Source organism: Caretta caretta, chromosome 2 (genome assembly GCF_965140235.1).
Source record: "Caretta caretta isolate rCarCar2 chromosome 2, rCarCar1.hap1, whole genome shotgun sequence".
Taxonomy (NCBI): Eukaryota; Metazoa; Chordata; order Testudines; family Cheloniidae; genus Caretta; species Caretta caretta.
This window is the reverse complement of record NC_134207.1, coordinates 59,833,867-59,855,963: the sequence shown is the minus strand read 5'-3', so window position 1 is coordinate 59,855,963 and position 22,097 is coordinate 59,833,867. Positions and strand designations below refer to the sequence as shown.

At 45.4% G+C, this 22,097-nt stretch overlaps 1 protein-coding gene across 5 annotated transcripts in view; it reads right to left on the bottom strand.

Annotated features, from left to right (window-relative positions):
• Positions 1-22,097, bottom strand: part of SLCO5A1 (solute carrier organic anion transporter family member 5A1) — a 125,147-nt gene that overhangs the window by 8,106 nt on the left and 94,944 nt on the right. For all 5 annotated transcript variants that reach the window (XM_048840906.2, XM_048840909.2, XM_075125142.1 and 2 more), the window contains 3 exons: positions 14,851-15,010; positions 11,161-11,402; positions 2,134-2,198 (listed from right to left, as the gene is read on the bottom strand). In XM_048840906.2, coding sequence (XP_048696863.2) covers positions 2,134-2,198; positions 11,161-11,402; positions 14,851-15,010 — 467 coding nt within the window. The remainder of the gene's footprint in view (positions 1-2,133; positions 2,199-11,160; positions 11,403-14,850; positions 15,011-22,097) is intronic.

Here is a 22,097-nt window from a genome sequence, read left to right as displayed (position 1 = left end):
CCTTATGAAAAATGACAGAGAACAGAATTATTATTTTCGAACTGTCCCTTTGAAGAGAGATTCTCTTCCATGCAAACAGGCTTCAATTTCACCAGGCTGCTACCAGTGCAGTTGGCTCAGTTTAAGTACTCATTCTTTGTCCTAGAAACGTGATTCACATTTTGTAACAAGTCATAACAATCCTCTTCAAACAAAATTTCCTGGTTAGTTATTAGATGGAACGAACCAGCCTTCTCCTCTCATTCTTCATTATAAATAATCATTACTGGCAGTATTTGAACACCTAAAGTGCTTTGGTCAGGCAAGATCTGACTACTTCAGAAGCTTGATAGGAATATCTTTGTGTAAATAATAACCTAACAAGCTTGCTTTCTGCTTTGAAGAAGACTAATTAGGAATTAGTCACTAAAATACAAACATGTCTTGTCTTAGAAAGCAGAGAACTGGTTTCTGGAAGGGTAATCTAGCATCTGAAGAAAACAAAAATACCAGTTTAAAAAAAAAATCTCATGACAAATTCCATTTAGGAAAAATATTAAAATCTGGACTGGGTCTATAGGGTGAGCTGCCTTGTTTGATATTCATAGACAGCTGTTCAGGATGGAAGAACAGATGAAATCACAGCCTTCCACTGCTGGGGTGGCTCATTAGGGTTGGCCTGGAGTCTCCAAAACTTAAAGATTAATCTTTAATTAAAGCTTATGTCATGTGATGAAATCTCCTAGCATACATCCAACCAAAATTGGCAACCCTATGGCCAATGCAGAAAATGGGGTTGTGGTTCTTAATGTGGTAAATAGAGGTGTCCAGGAATGTTTTTGACAGTATGTTTTTCATGGGGAAAAGCCGATTCATCAAAACCAAAACATCCTGTATTAAATAAAGGGTCACTTTCAACAAATTTCCCATTTCACAAATGTTTTGAAATTGTTGAAACAACCTGGCTTGATAGTTTCAAAACAAAAAGTTTCATTTTTCAGTTTGAAATGACTTTTTGTTTTGAAATGTAAGTTAATCTATCAGAAATAAAATGTGAGTAAGTCAAAATCTAAACACAACATTTTCACTGACCTGATCCAAATTTTGGGGGAGATTTTTGGTTTGTGAAAATGTACAAGATTTTAACAGTTTGACCTGATTCAGGATGGTAAAGTTTTCAAAACCTCTAAAAGTCTTGGGGGAGGGGAAAACTATTTTCTACTCCGTTCTAGTGGTAAATACGGAGTCATCATGTGTAAAGAATGCAACAGACAAATAAGAAATATGGAACTGGTGCAGCAGTAACCAATATTAATGCCTGTTTTTGCCTGAAACGTTTTGCAAACGTTTTGCTGCAAAGGAAGCAGCGGCAGAGGGAGCAGAAAATGAAGCCATTCACCCTGGGTCCCAGTGAGAATTCTCCAAGAGCTGATACTGGAAATTATTTGGTAGAACAGGCTAGAAAATGGTATTTTCTTTGGTAGGAAAGGAGGGGGGATTCAAAATAAACAAAAAGTTTTGCTTTTCCCCCCAATTTTCCGTGTATGGAATTCTTCCAGATTTTCAACGAAAAATCGTTTTTCAAAACATGTTTACCATTCAAAAATTAACTGACATTTCTGTGAAAACTTTTGCATAGATTTTTACTTTTCATGTAAAAAAGGTTTCAACCAGCTGCACCATTTAGCGAATAAAATTATCTAGGAAAGGCTAGCAACAAAGTAACACAAAGAAAAGGCTGCTGAACAAAGGGAGCTGTTGAAATTCCAATGGAAATTCCCAATAAAAAGATATCCGCTATAATCTGTTGCAACTGCTACTTTAGGGAAGTGTTGAAGGAATGGGAGCTTAAAACTGCTGGTAGAAAACTACTGCTAAAGAATGGTGCAAAATCCAGGTGTTTATTTTCTGTCAATGTAGGTGTCTTTGTCTCCATGGTGCTGGTTGGCCAATTCAGTGCAATGTGGTTTGTATAAACCAATGTAGTGTAAAAAAAAAGTTGCTAGGTTCAATGGTGATTTTCGGCTCCTACTGCTATTCACTGGTGGAATTTCCCTGTTTTACAGAATATTTGTTTCTGGAGAATTTTGTGAGGATTTTGCAAATGGTGTTGTTCAGGGAGCTATCAGTGCTTACATTTGTTATAGGACTTACCAAGAGTTCGTAATAAAACAAATTGCATTCCTAGTGCAAAAGGCCGCTCACCATCTTCCACAGACCTAGCAGGAAAAGAGAGTATCTTCTGAAGACATAGTCTCAACAAATAATCTTTTTAGACTGTTTTGGCAGTACTGTCCTGGTCTTCTCCAGCTGTAATAAACCCCCGCTGAAATTTCCTCAGTTTATTTGGTAATGAGGATAAAACCTAGCAAAAAATCTCATAAACTTGAACGGGAGTCTTGCTTGAGTAAGGACTGCAGAATTTAGCCCATAGCTGTTAGAAAGGTCTGTAACACAATTCTACAGTAGCTCATGGTTTCTGGTAATACTTCCCAGATAATCTAATCAATGGAACTTCTCTCAGTGAGTGCACATCTGAGCTAGATCAGAAAACATATCAGTAGAAGCATACGACAGATTTACCAAGGCCCTAATCCAACCCCCCTGAAGTCAAGCGGAGGTTTCCCTTTGGCTTCAGTGGGAACAGGATCAGGTCTTTAAAACATCGGAATACAAAGCAGCAATGTATCTGTGGTACCATTTATATATAATTACAGTAAACCACAAAATTTCCCTCTAGACTGTTTAAATATTTTGAAATACTATAAATTAGGACAATTAGCCAAGTCTTCACATAGTCTGACACTTAGGTTAAATAACAGCCCATTTTAAGCACACGTTTACTACATATTTTGTGTGTACGCCTGCACTCTCTCTCTCTCTCTCTCAAAAGAACACTAAGGTTGTGAAGACAAGCTCCAAAAATTTAGGAAATGCCAGAATTAAGTTACCCTTTCTAATCTAAATTGGGCTGTTTTGTTCATATGCATTATGACACAGTCTTGAATTACATAACGCTTTTACCGTTCCACACCAGGGCCAGTTTTAAAACTGGAGTTTTGTTAAATTTAGTATCTACAAATGAACATGCACCGCTAACGTGAGGCCCGCTGCCACTGAGTCCTTTCAGCACACACTAAACTCAGCTGCTGCCACCAGAGCGGTCCCCTTTGACCGCCTGAGCAGACCGTCAATCCCCAGACGGACAAAGTGCAGGGAAATCTAACCCAGACATTCTCTTGAGACGGTTACATTCTCTTTTTATTCCACAGGCCCCAAGCGTCCTTCATTGCACAGGATCCATAGTGCTCCCTTAAAGAGAGCTCTGCAATGTTCTGTTTTCTCTTTGTTAGTCAATGTGTGCCCCTCCCCCATAGCATATTTACTGCACACTATTCAAACCCTGCTCTGAAAACTGAATTGTTCATTTCCTCATGGCCTTTCTATGGCATTCATCGCAATGAGATGAGCAGGTATTAGCCCCATTTTACAAATGGGGAGCCGAGCCATCAAAGGTGAAAAGTAGCCACTATTTTTGAGGCCCATACTCCTCGGGCCTGATTTTTCAGAGTGCTTATTGCACGTCATATGGTCAAAGCACAGCTCCCACTGATTTCAGCTGCAGATCTGAGTGCTCAGCATTTCTGCAGATCAGACCCCAGGGTCTCAAATCAGGGAGTCAAAAAATGTAGAACGCACAATTAGGCCTCTATTAACTAAGGGCACTGAGCTGTTGTAATGCAGAGCATTGTAACTCTTAGGCAGCTGACCTCTCAGTGCACTTCATAACCCTGAGTAGGCACTCACGCTACCCATACAATGACAGAGTGAGCAAGAGAGCGCCCAAGAATGGTATTCACAAAAGCCACTCTGCCAAGTGGGGAGCTGGTTAAGAGATACCACGCAAAGGGGTCCTGAGCCCTGCCCCTCAAAGGGCTTTAAGTGCCTAATTCCAGGCTGAAAGAGGCACCTACGCAAGGGCAGCAGAGCCTTCCCAAAAGTGGGGGGGGCAGAATCCCCCCCTTGGCCACACCCCTGCCCCTCTTCTTCCCCCCCAAGCCCAACCCCCAGCCAAGCTGGAAGCGAGAGTGGGACGTGGGAGTGAGGGCTCCTACACCCGCCAGGGGAGGTGAGAGCAGCCCCCAGACCATAGCCCCAGGCCCCTGCCCAGGGCAGGTGGAGGGTCCGTGGCTCCCCTCAGTTGCCCGTGCAGCTCTTACCCCCGGACCCAGCTCTGGCCAGCTGCGGGGAGCCACGGGCCCTCCATCTGCTGTGGGCAGGGGCCCTTGGGGGTGGGGACATAAGCCAGGGACTACTCTTAGGTTCCCCCCACCCCCATATCCAGGGCAGGTGGAGGTGCCTGGGCTACTCACAGCTTTCGGCCTGACTCGGTGGGGTGGGGGGAAGACACCCTGGGGGAAGAGGAGAGGGCCAGGCCCATCCACTATCAAAAATAGGAGGGCCATGGCCCCCTGCCCCCCTGTTCTGGTGCCCCTGCACCTATCTCTGCTTGAGATTCACAGCCATGAAGCTGATCCTGGAGTTAGGCACCTCTGGTTAAGCACCATTTCTTGTAAGAAAGGCAGCAGCACACACCTAACTCCACCCAAAGGTGGGGTGGGGGGGGGGGTAGGAGGCACCCTCCGTAATGAGCTTTATCCCGGTGGTTAAGGCACTTTCCTGGGATGTGGCTGATCCAGGGTCTATTCCGCTCTCACCCTGATGAGGTAAAACGCCTTGAACAGCCGTCTCCCACCTCTCCGGTATGTGTCCTCCCCAGGGGACCATAGAGTCATTCTCTCTCTCTAGCCCAAGGGATAGTTAATTATGCACCTCGGCACAGTTTCCACAGGGAACACTGAGAGAGCACCCCATCAGACTATCCCACAGCCTATGGGTGAGGGTACTCACCTGACAGGTGGGAGACCCCTGTTCAAATCCCTTCTCCTAATCAGGCAGAAAGGGGAGTGCACTAGCACTGGGCTAACAGTTGTAAGGGAGGCCACTGCCCCCTGCAACGCATTGCATGGAGTTAGCTGTGCTCAAAGCACACCTATTGGATTTCATTCTGCAGGCAAAATAGTGGGGTCCGTGCCTAGTTTGAGAGTCCCGCTGGGTCTTAGGCATGGGCCACGCCCTGGGGCCTGCCTGAGGCAGCCGTACACATGCCCAGTGGCAGAAACTGAGGTCCTAGAGAACTTTAACAGTGAAAATTTAAACACTTAAGGAATTTAGTCACCTCCAGAGTTAGGCAGCAGCTGAGCAGGGATTTTGCGACTGTCAGTGGTGCCTAAATCCAACAGTGGGAGCTAGGTGCCTAAGTTCCTTTGTGATTTTGGCCTTTAGTGGCGATCTCTAAGAAGTTTGGCATAAGTGACTTCAGTGTTGCCAACGCCAATCATCTGTTCACACGTGTCAAGTTTTTGGCTGGGGCTGGAGCCCGTCTGGTGATGACAAAAGCTGCTCCAGCCTTTCAGTGCATCTGAGCCTTCTGATTGGCTGCCCACCCCACTTCCTAGGACAGAATAACCTAGGACAGACTAGGCAGAGCTCTCTCTCCCGCTCCAACCCCCCACAGCAACCAGGAGAGGCGCAGGGAGCTGAAGAGCCCAGAAGCTCTGGGCGGGTTCGCTCCTATGAGCAACAGGGACAGGATGATGCATCTTTGCCTTCCCCCTCCCTGCAACACCCAGCCTGGGAAGGGACAAAAGGGGAGGATGAGCCCTTGCAACTGACTCCCAGCATCGACGAAGGCGAGGGACCCTTACCACCACCCCCAGACCTGGGAGAGGTGGGTGAAGAACCCCAGGAGAAGCAGAAGTGGACGGGGGGAGGGTGCACTGAAGGGGGGATCAGAATTGAGAGGTTGGGGGCGCAGGGCATGAACTCATGGCATGTGGATGGCTGGAAGGGAGCAGAACTCATTACTGGGCAGACGTCCTAGCTCCTGCAGCAGAAGCCAAAATCACCGTACCCAACAAACTGGGGAGAATGGGCAACATTAACTGTCGTACACACGCTGGGGGGATGGGCAGGTGAGAGCAAAAATCATATGAAAGATGAAAACACAGTATAATCATTCTTTTAAGAAAACACATGAATTGGGGGCGGGGGGGTCCAACACATCAATTTTGATCTGCTGCGGGCCAGGGTGCTGACTTTGATCCTGGGAGCTCGGCAATACTAGCATCAGCCAGGAACGCTGTGGCAGAGCCAGGGAGACACTCCCATTTCCAAGGATGCATTCAGTTGCCTTAACCATCCTTTCCTCTTCCTGCAGTCGCCTGCCTCATTCACTTCCCTATGCGTCAGCCCAGCCTCTCTTCCAGCTCCTCCAGAATCTTTTAGTGACGTTCTAGCTGCATGTCTCCGTAAACCTCCTGATCACTCGAGAAGGAAAAAGCTGGATTGGGTGGGGGGGCCGGAGGTTGCTCTGCAACTGTGGAGCCCAGTTCCGGTCCATGTACACTCACACCTACAGGTAGAGTGTACTCAAGCCTGTGGCAGAAGCAGCATGTGATCGTGTAATTAAAGTCTGTGTTGCAACACACACGCAAGGTGGTGAATTAAGCTTATACAGACAACTTTAATTCTGGCATTTGCTAATTTTTAAGTTTGCAACTTAATAATGTTCTTTTAACATGCTGCGTGTGAGAGAGAGAGAGCAGGCATGTGCTTTCCTAGGTTTTTAAAAAGCAAGCTGAAAATACAGAAATTCCATCACGTGGTACCATACGTCTCATCAGGAGGATCATAACTGCTAAATCCACCACATAGACTCTGCCACTTGAGCTCATGGAGTAACTGATAGCAGTAGTAGGTTGTCCTCCTACGTGGCCCAGCACAAGAGGAGGCTAGAACACATTGCCGGTGGGTTTCACAGCTATTTGCTCATAGCAGAGGAATGATGTGACTCAAGAATCCTGGGTTCCATTCTAAATGTGATTTAGACGGCACAGACTCTTCTGCCCAATCCCCCAAACTTGACCTTTACTCTCCTGTCACAGTTGTGTCTCTGCCCCACCCCAGTTCCCTATACTTCTTCTCACCTAGCCATTCCCAGTCTCCACCTCCTGCTTCTCATCCAAGTCCCAGGCTCCTTGCCCAGCAAGTCCAAGTCTCACCCTTCTAAATAACCAGCCCCAATCTTTCCCCATATCCTGCACCGATGCTCCTTTCCCAAACATTCCCCATCCCAAACCCACAACTGCTTGGCCACAGTGTCCTTGCCCAGCTATCCCCCACTCAACCTCAGCTCCTTCTCCTCACTATGCTTGCCTGGCTATTCCCAGTCCCCACCACACCCCCAGCTCCTTATTCCTAGTCTCCTTGACCAATCAGCCCCCATTTCAATCTGTGTATCTCCCCCTCACCTCCAGTCATTGCGCCCCCCCACACACCTCTGTTCCCCAATTGGCTCAGAATTTCAGCCCCTTTGCCCATCCAGCCTCAGTTCTTCCCCCATCCCTGGCTCCCCATCAGGTCTCCCTTCCATCATCTCCTTCTCCATGTCCCACGCCTTCCCAGTTCCTGTCTACTTACCCAGCCAGTCGCAGTCTCTTCTCCAACTCCTCCTTCAATCTCAGTTTCCACCTCCACCCACTGATTGCCAGTCTCCCCTCATTTCCCTTCCCAGCTCCCAATCCTAGTCTCTTTACCCAGACAGCCCACCTTTCTCCTCCACCATCTACCAAGCCAAGTCTTTGCCTCCCCCATCTCACAGTCTCAGTTTCCCTCTCCGCCCCCTTCCCCATCAGCACCTAGTCTCAGTCTCCCCTCCCAAGTCTCCTTGTCCAAATTTACTCTCCCCATCCAATTCTCCTGTTCCAACTCTTGTTCCCTCTGCATTTGAGTCAAACAGCTTCTTTCTCCGTGCTGTATGAGTACCAGGGAGTGTGAGGAGGTTGTCACTGAGTGCATAGAAGAGACAGGATCCCTTCTCTTAGTGCCAATGACCAGCCCACCTTGGCCCAGAGGAACTATGAGCGGTCTTTATACGGAAAGTCTGGCTTTGCCCCATAGGACTGTGCTGAGGGGAGCACATTCAGTCAGTCTGTGGAGATGGTGTACGGAGAAGTCCAGTCACACATAACAGCTGTAAGGGGATGGAGCATGCTCAGTGAGGACGGAGTAATGGGAACAGTGGGTAATAAGTGATGTAATCTTAATGATGGGCAATGCTACCAGACCTCCTTATACTGACTCAATAGGGCAATAGATCAGGGGTCCTCAAGTTACTGAGTCGTCTTGCCAGCACGGTGGTAAGTTGTGCCTCCATTTAAGTCCATGTAGAGGAACTATAGTCACAATAGGGGTGGGGAAGACTGGTTTGAGTGAAATAAAAAAGCTCCGAAGTTCATCTTGGTATTCCGACACTACAACGAAACATACTGATGTCTGAAAAAGACTGCTTTGATTAACTTTTTTAAATTATTATTTTAATTGATTTCATGTCCCCACATCTAAGTTCCTATGAAACCCAAGAAAATACTGCAAGAGATTCCATTCTACCATTAGTTCTGGTCCAACTAGATATCTGACAAGACAGCTTCTTCTGGCAAGCTTCTAAACTCTGAAGACCCAAAAAGCTTGTACAGTTAGGAAAGTAAACCTTTGGGTGCTTAACAGAGGGCCTTATCAATGAGAAGCCTGAGATTAAACTGTAAATATGAGAGACTTAATTTAGGCTTTGGTTTCTAACATTTCATGTTTGGGATGAGAGAAGAAGAGGAATATGGTCATAGGGCAGCTTCCTTTTATTTTCCCACGTTCTTCACCCCATTGATGATGTCTCATGGAAGCCCACATGTACGTGTGTAAATTTAGCTGGACTGTAACTTTGAACAGTTTCTAAATACTTATTCCTAGTGACTGAAATTAAAATTATTCTGTTAACACATACTGATAATATAGCACCATACCTGACACTACATTAACCCTCACTGTATTTAACATAAATTCCTAATTCTTTCTGTCCCTAGTATCTGTTGAAAGTCGGCATGCGCTTTGCAAAACATGCTAAAAAAAATTGAGTTCTTTCAACTTCTCCCTCTTCACTGTTTCTAAAACTGAAATATTGGTCTAGCAACTCTATGTCTGTTCAATTGTGTTAATATAAGACCATATCATGGTTTTTCATAGAGTTTAAGGCCAGAGGGATCACCAGATCATCTATGGAGTCTGACTTCCTGTATACCACAGGCCCCTAAGTGTCACCCAGCCAACCCCATAAGAAGCCCAACAAGCAGAATTAGACCAAACAATTACAGCTCTTGGGATACTAAACTATGTGTACCACAGGCAGAGACTGAGATGCACCAATGCCTGAGTCCCCTGAAATGGCAGGGAACTGATTAACTGAGATATAGCCAGATGATCCTAGCAAGTGACCTGCATCCCAGTGAGAAGTAGGCTTCGCTTTTTAATTTTAAATATACATTCTTTTAGTCAAGACAATAATTACTTGATACCATTCAAAGCTCTTGGGCGGGGGGGAAGGAAGACCCAGGAAAAGGTATAATATAGGGCTGAGTTAAAAGTTTCAAGAAATTAATAGACAAATAGATGAGTACAAGCCCCTCTTGATATTTTGAACAATATCCATTCTGGGCTGACATCTAGATGAGCCAAATATTAAGAGTTTTTCCTGTTCCAGACCTGAAAATCTAACCAGTTTGGGTTTGAGGTTTTGGGTTTTTTTACATTTCTCTCTTTGCGCTGTGTCTGCTGGACATTTCTTGTCTCACAAAGTATATACATCATCATTTTATGGGTAGCACCCTATCCAATTCACAGCCACGAAAAATGCACCACAGACCATAAAAACTGATCCTTCCGCCCACCCCCCGCCATGATATCTAGCTATTGTAGGATAGAGCATTAGTGGTATATGAACCACTGTTTTGGGGAGACTAGCCCCCTCCCAGCCCCACCCCTTCCACCTGAGGCCCTGCCCATACCCCCACCCCTTCCACCCCCCTCACCCACCAGAGCCCCAAGGCCCCTCTACCCACCCACTACAGCCAGAGGAGCCCCAGCCAAACTGCCCTGAGAGCCAGCCCACCTGCCCCCGTCGCCCTGAGCTCAGGGATGCCAGAAGGCCTGCCCCAGCCACACTGGGTGCTCCGAGTCCTGGGCTGAAACCCCAGGCCACCGGCCAGCCCGAGTACTGGCCTGACCTGCCCCAAGCCGCTGGCTGGCCCGAGCCACCAGCTGGCCAAGCCCCGAGTTCCAGGCCGCCGGCCTGAGCTCAGCCCCTGCTGGCTTCAGGGGATAGGAGGAGCGAGGGTGGGGCCACAGGCTGGGTTAGGGGATGCTTAACCTCCCCTGGCCTATTATAGCCACCTCCCGTGGGGAAGAGCAGAGATGGGAGTGCCCTAGCCAGGGGCTCCAACCATGTGCCAGGCTCCAGCTGCTAGTCCTGGCCAGGCTAGGAAGGAACAGGACTTTCTCTTCCGCTGCACGGGCTGCTCCCAGGCTGGGTCAGACCGGGAGCAGCCTGGAGGAAGTCCCATCCCTCCCCAGCCCCATGGGGACTATCAGCTAGACCCTGGTAGGAGTCCTTGGTTGGAGCGTCTCAGTCCTGCCTTTCCCCAGCTCAGGCATTAAAGGGACTTTGAGCTGGCTGGCAGGGGGAACGGTCCACGGCACACTCTGACCCCGGGGCCCTGGGCGGTTGCCATGGGTGAGGCCGGCTCTGCCCCTCCCCACCACAAGTAACGACCCCCCCATACCCAGTGACCTCAGTTCTGTGCTGCTGCTAGCCGCGGCGCTGGCTTTAGAGCTGCCAGCAGCAGCGCCGAAGTAAGGGTGGCAATCCCATGCCCTCCCTACAACAGCTTTGCGACCTCCCACCACCCCATTTTGGGTCAGGACCCCCAAAGTTACAACACGTAACATTTCAGATGTACGTCTCTGAAACCATGACACTGAATCTTTTACAAGTCCTATGATCATGAAATTGTCCAAAATGGATCGTGAATTTGGTAGGGCCCTAGTTATGGCTATAAATAAGGGATCAAATTCTTAACAAGTGTAAACAGACATAGTTCCATTGACTTCAATAGAGTTGCACTGCTTTACACCTGCTGTGGATCTGGCCAACAGTCTCTCTTACGTGATACAAACACTAACGATACGTATAATATATGTATCTAGATAGGTATACAGCTAGATTCTTACCTGAGCGTCACTATGATTGCCGACGGCTGGGCACATGCTGTTATAAGGGTAACTATGAACAGAAATATAAGGAATGGGATAAGTGTACTGCAGGTCCGATCACACTTCCCGGAAACAGCATAGCCATTCTCATTCAGGTATGTTTTGACAATAACCACCCTGAGCTGACCGCGCTGTCCCACAGTGGGTGGAGTGATAACTTGGCGGCTTTGGACACAGGCACATTCAGTATAATTTCTTACCTAAGAAAAGCAAAGAGGAGAAACATAAAATATTACAATTTTTGCCTCTTCAACCAAGACAAGGTGCAATATTTACCACATAGATGTTTTAACCTCTGTAGTGAAAAACTACCACTTAAAAAGGAATTCTGTGCATAAGAGATTATCCTAGTTTTAGGCAGGGTTGGAGATAATGCTCCTATTATTAAGTTTGCTTGACACTTCCCATCAGTCACTTATAACATTGCCAAACTTTAACCCTTTGTACTGAAACTTTCCATACTGTCTGCTTCAGGCTGGATTTTTTGGCACCTCTCAGCCAAAATGGTTCAGCCGTTTCTGAGAATGAGGCTAGGGAAAAATATGTGTTGCCCACATTAAACTTTCCTGTGATCTTTTCTCTGAACAGTTCTAATGCCCCCATGCTTTTGAAGACGGGATTTGAAATTTGGCAGGGATGTGGCCTTTGTGTGAGGGGTGTGTCTTCTGGCCTCCCAAAAATCTGCCCTCGTCTCACCAAGTGATAAGGCTTTGAAAAATCACAGTTTGCAGTTCAAAATCACAGTTGAAAAATCTCCGAAGAGTACATCTTCACTGAGCATGCTGCATCCCCTCACAGCTTCCTTGACCAGATTATACACATGCCTTCCCCATACAGCAACTGAGCAGTCTCCAGCCCAGGACTACAGAAGTGAAGCTGGGCTTTTTCTGTCATGGCTGCTCTGGCTACTTCGGGCTGGGGCCAGGCACTGGAAATGAAAGCAGAGAGTCTGGGACTGGGAGCTGGTCAGGGAAATGAAAAAGGATATTGAAACTGAATGCTGAGCGGGAGGAGGTTAGAGACTGGGACTAGGAACCAGGGGGGGGGCATGGGAGGGTGGAACCATATCTGACAAGAAGCTGGGGAGTACAGGGAGTGTATGTGAAAAAAAGACTTGGACAAGGAGCCAGGGAGGGGTAGATTGCAGCAAAGAGACAGGGAGGAGGAAGACTGAGGAGGGAGATTAGGATGGGGAGCGAGCACAGGGTGAAGCAGAGGAGGGAGAGGGGAAATAAGACTGGCTGGGCAAGGAGACCGGGATGAGATGAAAAGCCTGAGGAGAGGAAAAGGGTATTATGTGGCAAGGAGAATGGGGCTGGGACAAGGAGCCAGCAGCAGAAAAGTGAAAGGTCAGAGACAGATTGGAGGAGATGGAGCAGATGAGGTCAAGTTTGTGGGGGAATGGGCAGAAGTCTCCCCACTGGAACACATTCCCTTCCAGAGCCTGGACTGTGCAGAGGATGGGGACGCCCCGGCTAGCTCGGCCTTTGTACCTGGGTAGCCAGGCCTGGGCAGGGAGCTGAGGGGATAGGCTGCTGCCACCCCCAGCTGGGCTCTCTCTCAGGCAATTGCTGTGCTGCACAGAGTAGTGGCCACAATCAGCTGGCGTGCAAAGTGACTCCATACCACCCACTCTGCTCCTCACCCGGGCTGAGCAAACTGAAAATGTACTGGGGGGAGGCACAACGGGAGGAGGACACAGTGCCCCCCAGCAGGTAATTCTGGCAAGAAGAGTGTGGCGGCCCCGGGCCAGATGTAGGGTGGAGGGGGGGGGTCGCTGGGGAAGGCGCTAGAAGTAGGGTCCCTCTGCTCAGCTGGAGGTAGGGACATTGTCCATACCCCTCCCATGCTGAGGTGCCTGCAAAGGCATCTCTGGGGATACACTGGTGCTGTGAGTCTTCCTGGCTGGGACCAACCCCAGCCGGCTCAGAGTCACATGTGTCCCACTCCTGTGGCCCTAACCCTTCAGGAGCTGGTGGGATTGGCTGCTCTGACTCAGGAGGTGGGGCTGGAAGGTTCCTCCCAGAGGCGATATGTGGGGCAGTCACATGCCTCTCCCCTTTACATTGTTCCCCCCTAGTATCAGGAGGCACGAGTCATCTCTGAGAGACAGAAGTCTTTTTGATGAATCTAAAGTTTTCAGCTCTGCTGATGATCCATGTGGGTGTCACTACGGAAGGATGGAATAACTTTTTTCAAAAACAGAGGGAATTTTACACACACACACACACACACACACACACACCTATGTTAAAAGAATATTGTTAAGATTGCAAAATAAAGCAATCAAAAGTTCGGAAATGCCAGAATTAAGGATGCCTGTATAACCTTAATTTGGCCCCCTTGTGTGTACTCATTATGATACAGATAATGAACATTTTCTTAGTATCATTTATTGCAGTTAATAGGTTGCTTAACCCATTTGAAATTCATGGTGAGAGGTAAGCATTCTCAAAGTTCCTCATGATTAAGTGAATTAATAGGTCTATTTTAATAATATGTGAAAAGCAGCAAAGGTCAGAACTATGAACTCTATTCAGCAAAGCACTTAACCATATACTTAAGACCTACTGAAACCAATGGGTCTTAAGAATGTGCTTAAAGTTAACTACACATGTAGTGGCTCTTGTGAATCCTGCCTATAGCAGTTAGTTACCACAAAATTGTTCCCAGCCCCCCAATATCTTGTAAAAGGAAGCTTTCAATTTTATCTGCACTACACTGATTATATGGACCTTCAAATTTAGAACTGTTCTGTCAAAACAAAATATCAAATTATTGTCCTAGGACTGACAGTTCTCATGTTTCACTGACTGGGCACAAGTTTGTAAGGCAAGAGTGTGACATGTAATGAATGTGGTTTCTAGATGCTGAAAGCAAGGTAACATTGTTTCACACGATTTCCTATCTTTTGTCTTTATTCTATTTTAATAGACAATACTTTATAGAAGACAATATTTTATAAAAATGTTTGGTCTTACATTGTTTTCTGTGTGTTATACCGAATGAATTCCAAAGCCTTGTTTTTTTGGCAGCCCAAAGTATTCTGTTGACAACAGGGACAGATGCTACTCTCACCAATTTTCCTGTGCACTGGCCCAGAAACTAAGTTTCCAGTCACCAACTTTCCTTTGTATTTTTCAAGCTTTAACCAGGCAACCCCCAAAGAAGCGTTCAGCCTCTACAACCCAGCGAACGTAGGACATGAGCAGAGGTCCAGGCCATCAATGAAAACACTCCGTGCTTGTGCTGCAAACCCAGCCTCCCTGCCACCTTGCTATAGTGGAGTACAATTCCTATAAGTGCCATGGTCCCATCGTCATTTCCAAATCATCCCTTTGGTTGGAGGTGGTTCACTCGGTGTAAGTTAATGTCGATATAGTTAGTGTCAACTTACGCTAAAAATTCCCATACTGCCAAAGGCTGGGATGATCTCATGGACAGCTGGTGTTCCTGCCATCTTGAAACATGGAGAAATTCATGCACACAGGGCACTTGTGGATAAGATTCTCTGAAGCTAGGAAGAAGCATACCTTGGAGCTGGTACGCTCATCCTTTCTGTACCCATCCACTCCAGCTGAGATCTGCTGACCTTTGGCCCCACAGTATAAATTTACATCATTTTGGATGGGTTTGTTATACACTCACCCCTATGCTATGATTTCCACCATTGATGCAGCCAGCCAAACATGGATTGAAGTATGTTATTCCATCTGATCCACAGACGGGCTCGTACTCATGAATTTTGCATCCACAGTTGACATTACAGCTACCTGTCAGATTTCTGTGTGCCATAGTGAGTGTAGGACTGAGGAGAGGAAAAATAGATGACATTAGAACAGCATGTTAAACAAGTACGTGCAGAGAAACTCCCCCTTTCATCTCTCCTGTGGTTATTTAGTGATTTTTAGTATTAAAAAGGTTGCATGGACTCTAGTTATTTATTTGGATGTGAGTAACATAAAAGCATGCTCATCCTGGTCTCTAAGCATCAGTGACTTTAACTGAAAACTGCAATGCAAAAATCATAACAAAACTGAAAGAGCACATCTCCTTCCAGGTACCACCCACCAGTCAGAAACCATAATGATTATTTCTATTTTGTACTGCAGTAGTACATATGAGCCCCAGTCCTAGATCAGAACCCCAGTATACCATGGAAACCTTAATCTCCCAATCCTGCCCATTCCCAAAAAAGCCTCAACTGCCTGAGCCCTCCCTAAAACCTCTCTCAAACAAAGGACTTTGCTGTGTGCCCTTAAGGTCAACAGATTGTTTTAGGTGAGGGGGGTGAATGCCAGAACTGAGACACACACAGGGAGCATTGTGCCAGCAGCAACATTTCTCATCTGCCACAGAAGCGCCAGCCAATCTCGGCTGCAGCAGAATGGCACAGGGAGAGAGACAATCTCTGATAGGCCATTTAGATCTTAAATGTCAGAACCAACACCTCAAATTCCACCCTGAAGCCAACAGGCAGCCAGCAGATCCCAGAGCACTGGCATCACGTGCTCGTTGCAGGAGACGACACTGAACAAGCAAGCTATCCCACAGTGCAGCAGCTTCAGTGTCCGAATCGATTTAAGGTGTAGTCCCACTAGAGTCCACTGTTGCAGCCCATTCTAGAGATGATCGAGAAGCAGACTGCAATAGCACAGCCCACATCCGAAAGGAAAGGTCACAGCCTTTCAGCCAGATGGAGACAGAAAAAGCAGTCCAAGTCAATGCTGCTGTTGGATTATTTAAATGTAGAACTCATCAAAATGTCAACTGTGGTTAAAATTGATGGCCAAATACCTTCGATCGGAGTGGGGGCTGATACAGCCTCCTTCAACTCATCCAGTTGCTCCCCCAACCACCATAATCACCTCAGTCTTATCCAGACAGAGTCTCAGTCATCCATGTCTCATTCTCACCCAGACACTGGGAAAGACACTTGGCCACATTCTGCATTGGGCAAGATATAGTTATAAAGCTGGGTGTCACCAGCATATTGAAAACTGCTTTGACCCACATCTAGTTATAACTGCTTTAGGAAGGAAAACCAGAGTAGAACATTGTCATAGCCTGTTAGAACCCTCCAGGTAGAAGATCATGGGCTCAACACTATCCTTTGGGAGCTCTCAGCAACAAAGGCACAAAGCCACTGAAGAGGGGCCCTGTCCACTCCCAGCACAGACTGCAGTCCTGTCAACACTTCATCACTGACTGGAATGAAAGCAGCTGGGAGATCTAACAATATCAACATGAACAGCTGTTCTTCATCGATTGCCAAGAGAAGGTCATCAGTCAATGCAACAATATGTTATTTTGCATTATGAGGTACTGCAAGTGTGTCAACAACATGTGTGTAATGTAAGATGAGGGCATGGTGTGTGATATGAAGAAATTACAAAATGGGACTAGCTTTCAGAGATGAGTACCAGAAATCACTGAATGAAAACAAAGGTGGAAATAGGATTATAAACAGTGAGTATAGAGAAACAAAGTTTAAAAAAAAGAGTCTATCATAAAAAGCCTTTGCATATTAATTTAAATTAGACACCTCTTGGAAGAGCTATCACAGACGATAAAAGGAATAGATGCCTACCCCGCTCTTCCTTATTAATGAGAAAGTATAAGATATAATGATTTAATTTTTTTGCTAGACAGATTTATTTGGAAAGACTTAATTAATTTCATGTGTATATTTTGTTTAAATCTTTGGGCTGATTGTGAAGCATACTCTTCCAGTATTTGATAGTCATTATTTGAACTGTGTTGGTTAGTTGTGATTGGTGAAATAAGTCACATAGCCTTGTTTCTTGGATCAGGCGGTAAGAACCTCTCGCATGAATACTCCCATGTGCAAATCTGAAATTTAGTTTTCGCAAATTCTCATGCATGCTACTTTGAAATTTGCTTCCTATTAGCATTCTTTCTAGTACTAACACTTGACTGCATTAATGTTCATGAAATACAAACACAAAAGGGGCTTGTCATGACCAAAGTGAAATCATTTACAAATTCTAATGAATACTTGGGATCGCCATTAAGAGTATCTCATTTATCAGTAGTTACCTCATGACAGTAAATGAGATACAACTGTTATTTCCTGATCTGAGTATACAGCCCATTTACGATGGTGACCGGCTTTTTAATGGAGCAGATTATACTTACATCTGTATTTCTATTGCACTTTCTGGGCTTTGCACTCTGTTTCCATATTGCTTAATTCATTTAATAAGTGGAGGAACAGAGGAAGCAGCATAGAAAGACATTGGTTTATTGCTTCCTGTGATTTTCTGTATTGGATCTGTAAATTTCATCTGGCTCTGCAATACTGAGAGCTGAAGTGAATTCTTTAAGCCAACAGAAACTTATTTCATTTTGCTCATATATAACACAGCTTATAGATTATTGGCTTTTTGGCCAAGGCACTAAGAGGAGTCTCCTCCCCTTCCCACAGTGGACCCAGTGGCAGGAGAACTAGTGTAGTTCAGGCGGTCAGGGGCAGAAGGTCTGTCCCTCTATGTGGCATGGAGGCCCAGTGTGGTAAGTAAACACAGAGTGCAAAGGGTGGCATGAGCAGAGAGCAAGGGAGTGGAAGGTGGGGTAGAAGGACAAATGAAAGCTACGTCAACAAATTTACTTTTTTCATAAAGAGTTTATTACCGAAATGGGGTCTGCCTAAAATATTGCTGATGGCTTATTACTATCACTAAGGATGTCTATCGTATGGCAGTTGGTGTCACTCAGCTTGATGTTTTTAGAATATTTAGAAAAGCTGGACGTGCACAAGTCCATGGGGCCGGACGAGTTGCATCCGAGAGTGCTGAAGGAATTGGCGGCTGTGATTGCTGAGCCATTGGCCATTATCTTTGAAAACTCGTGGTGAACCGGAGAAGTCCCGGATGACTGGAAAAAGGCTAATGTAGTGCCAATCTTTAAAAAAGGGAAGAAGGAGGATCCTGGGAACTACAGGCCAGTCAGCCTCACCTCAGTCCCTGGAAAAATCATGGAGCAGGTCCTCAAAGAATCAATCCTGAAGCACTTGCATGAGAGGAAAGTGATCAGGAACAGCCAGCATGGATTCACCAAGGGAAGGTCATGCCTGACTAATCTAATCGCCTTTTATGATGAGATTACTGGTTCTGTGGATGAAGGGAAAGCAGTGGATGTATTGTTTCTTGACTTTAGCAAAGCTTTTGACACAGTCTCCCACAGTATTCTTGTCAGCAAGTTAAGGAAGTATGGGCTGGATGAATGCACTATAAGGTGGGTAGAAAGCTGGCTAGATTGTCGGGCTCAACGGGTAGTGATCAATGGCTCCATGTCTAGTTGGCAGCCGGTATCAAGTGGAGTGCCCCAAGGGTCGGTCCTGGGGCCGGTTTTGTTCAATATCTTCATAAATGATCTGGAGGATGGTGTGGATTGCACTCTCAGCAAATTTGCGGATGATACTAAACTGGGAGGAGTGGTAGATACGCTGGAGGGGAGGGATAGGATACAGAAGGACCTAGACAAATTGGAGGATTGGGCCAAAAGAAATCTGATGAGGTTCAATAAGGATAAGTGCAGGGTCCTGCACTTAGGACGGAAGAACCCAATGCACCGCTACAGACTAGGGACCGAATGGCTAGGCAGCAGTTCTGCGGAAAAGGACCTAGGGGTGACAGTGGACGAGAAGCTGGATATGAGTCAGCAGTGTGCCCTTGTTGCCAAGAAGGCCAATGGCATTTTGGGATGTATAAGTAGGGGCATAGCGAGCAGATGGAGGGACGTGATCGTTCCCCTCTATTCGACATTGGTGAGGCCTCATCTGGAGTACTGTGTCCAGTTTTGGGCCCCACACTTCAAGAAGGATGTGGATAAATTGGAGAGAGTCCAGCGAAGGGCAACAAAAATGATTAGGGGTCTGGAACACATGAGTTATGAGGAGAGGCTGAGGGAGCTGGGATTGTTTAGCCTGCAGAAGAGAAGAATGAGGGGGGATTTGATAGCTGCTTTCAACTACCTGAAAGGGGGTTCCAAAGAGGATGGCTCTAGACTGTTCTCAATGGTAGCAGATGACAGAACGAGGAGTAATGGTCTCAAGTTGCAGTGGGGGAGGTTTAGATTGGATATTAGGAAAAACTTTTTCACTAAGAGGGTGGTGAAACACTGGAATGCGTTACCTAGGGAGGTGGTAGAATCTCCTTCCTTAGAGGTTTTTAAGGTCAGGCTTGACAAAGCCCTGGCTGGGATGTAACTGGGAATTGGTCCTGCTTCGAGCAGGGGGTTGGACTAGATGACCTTCTGGGGTCCCTTCCAACCCTGATATTCTATGATTCTATGATTCTATGTACTCTATTGTTTATCTTTTATGAGGTATATGGAGGCTTGGCAGAAATCAATTTTTATATGTAATTTTGATGGCTAGTATCGACCTTTATTTTAAGCATTATTTGAGATTTTTATTTATTTCAATTTTCACAGGTGCACAAAAGTATGAGTTTTAAGCATTTTTTAAATTTTTATCTTTTTAAATTTTCACAGTTGTGGGGAATTATTGGGAGGGGAGGTCAGACAATTATTTAATGACAGTAGACATTGATATTCAAAAAGTGAAAGCTTTATAAACCATTAAAACACAAAATGTCGACACTGCATGTCAAAATATACAAAGGAAATATACTTAAATCAACAAATCATACCTGATTTTACTATTTATCTGCTAATCCATTTGTAACAAGCCTAATTTAAAAGTGTAAATCACTGGATTTTGACTCTAGTAAGTTCTCAAGTAGCTTTTTTCTTGCTTTGACGATCTGTAATTTTCTATTATTATCGACAAAAAGAGTTTTTTCATTGGAGTGTGTGTGTGTGTGTGGGGGTGAAATTGACATTTACTAATAAAAACCTAATTCTTCTAAAGCCAACATCTATGAAATCCACAACCATTAGGAATGTAGGGTGCAATGACTCTGGGCTATATATGACAGAGATCTTTGGAGCACAACAGTATTCAGGCCCTCAGACTGCTGCAAGTTGAGGAGAGGCTCCTAACAAGTTTGCTCTGCAGCCTGCCTCCAGATCTGTGATATAAGTATAGTGTGAGGGATAATGCTGTCCCAGACACCTGCACTTACACAGAGACACTCAGATTGCAATCCTCATGTATATACAGTTACTGTGCCTGTCACGACACTTTCTGTGGCATAAGGGGCATGATTGCAGCTTAATGGCTTAATCTTGCAAGGTTTATTTTTTACATATAATGATTTTTTTTTCTGAATACCTCTGCCTTGCTGTACGAGGTGCATTTTTGCAGACAATACAGTATTACATAGTACAGCTTAAATACTTATTTGCTTAGGGATCCCAGGTATTGACTTTCACAAACTCAGCTCCTATCTTCACACTTCATGGTCTATTTAGAAGTTTTTATCAGAAATCTATTTCCTGTGCCCCAAAAAGACATGGTACAGTTTTAGATACAAGCTAGAGTTCGAGTATATAATTAAAAAGTTGTGACTGGTAGCAGATCTGTTGCTTTCCTGCCTTTCTGCTATCAGCTCAAACTTGCCTTAACTGTATTATACTAGAAAGCTGAAAACTTTATTATTTTTTGTGAAATCTTTGTTTCAGCAGGCTCTTGGGGTAAAACAAGAACTGATGTGAACCACTGCTCAAAACTCAAACAAAACGCAAAATATTTGGACGTTCAAAAAAAGTTAAAAGTAGACAAGGCTCTGAACTTCCTGATTTGAGCCAGGACTATAAGTGGAATTACCACTACACTACAAGAACCAATAATTAGTCTTGAAGTATTTCATAACTAGCTGACAGGTTAACATCCCGACAATCTCAGGTGTTTATTTAATGTATTATCTTTCCAGATTTCAAGCGACACCACAGTGATTCAAGCTAAGGAGATAACCAGGAGAAAGGAAGGGTCCTATTTTCCAAAGCACCTTCCAAGTTTGGGTGCCAAGACACTGATTGCAACACACAAATGGTATTTATTTATGTATGTTTTTGTCTGCATAGTCATGCAGTTATATATAGAGCTAGACAGAAATGTTCTGACTCAGCATTTTTCCACTGGAAAATGCCCATTCATCAAAATCGAAACATTCTATGGGAACTGCACAGGTTTCTGCAAGAAACCTGCCTGGTTTCCTGCCAGCCCACCTGCCCACACTACTGTGGAACTAGGGACTCCCAGGGTCTCCAGGCTGCTGCGCTCCTCAGACAGCTGGCTCTCTGTGCTCTTTGACTCCCTGGGCAGCCCAGGGAGCAAGCTGAAAAAATTCCACTTCAGCTCTCCTGAAACAGAATTTTTTTTTCAGTTTCTGACTCCCACCAAAAATTTTGAATTTTTGACCTTTTGTCACAATTCAGGGTGAAAAGTTTTTTTTGCAAAAGTTCACATATTTTGTGTGTCAGGGAAAGACAGTATCCTGGCCAGCTCTAATTATTGTCTAAACTGCTTGATTTGCATTGCTATGTTGTATTTATATGCACAAATCAGTAAACCAGTTTAACAAAACATAAGCACATACAATCACCGGTACCCATGAATTCTGAAGCCCAAAATTAGACGCTGAATTGAGGCTACTTTGACATTTTAGTCTTAAAGGTTTATTTTCAAAAGAAGCCTTATTTCTTAGAGCTTGTAACCACAATGTGTATGTATCTGACCTTGGTATGTATGACCTATTTCTGCAGTTCCCAACCTGTGGTCCATGGGCCATGAGCAGTCTGTGGAGACCTGGTTGATTGCATGGTGCTAGTTGTTCTCCTTTCCAACTGCTAAATAATGTTAAAAACTGAAGATACATTATTTTTTCCATGTAAAGAAACATTGTAGTTGAGGGGGTCTGGATGTGGAAGGCTCAGTGAGGGGTGGGCCGGATGCTGGAGAAGTGGGG